The 379-nt window shown below is 33.0% G+C and overlaps 1 protein-coding gene across 1 annotated transcript in view; it reads right to left on the bottom strand.

Moving 5' to 3' along the window:
* Positions 1 to 379, bottom strand: part of LOC108576375 (splicing factor 1-like) — a 4,915-nt gene that overhangs the window by 3,118 nt on the left and 1,418 nt on the right. The window contains exon 3 of the mRNA XM_017939349.1: positions 352 to 372. Coding sequence (XP_017794838.1) covers positions 352 to 372 — 21 coding nt within the window. The remainder of the gene's footprint in view (positions 1 to 351; positions 373 to 379) is intronic.

The raw sequence follows: 379 nt of genomic DNA, 5'->3' as shown, positions 1-379 counted from the left end.
CAAAAATATGTATTTCCTCAATATTTCATTGATATTAATCTACTAGCACTAATTCTTGCCCCAAATCATTTTTATTTACAAATTTTAGCTAAAAGTTTTGTAGCAGTGTTTAATAAAAAATGAATTAGTAAAAGAAATTGTTTAGGGCAAACCAATATTATCAAAATTCATCTTCTGTGCTGCGTGGAGGCTTTAATCAAGCCCAATCTTTTCAAATAGACATCAGTATCCCACACTAACTGTACTGGAGCCATATCATAAGGCCCCTGTATTTATGGGCTGCTGAATGGTCAGTAGATAGGTATTGTAGATATGTTATGGTCATTTTTGGTATGTAAGTTTCGTTCAAACCTTTCCTCAGGGTTAAGTGGAATTCCAA

This window comes from Habropoda laboriosa, unplaced genomic scaffold (assembly GCF_001263275.1).
Source record: "Habropoda laboriosa isolate 0110345459 unplaced genomic scaffold, ASM126327v1 scaffold291, whole genome shotgun sequence".
NCBI classification, from domain to species: Eukaryota; Metazoa; Arthropoda; class Insecta; order Hymenoptera; family Apidae; genus Habropoda; species Habropoda laboriosa.
Note: the sequence above shows the minus strand (reverse complement) of the source record. Positions and strands in the feature narration are given on the sequence as shown.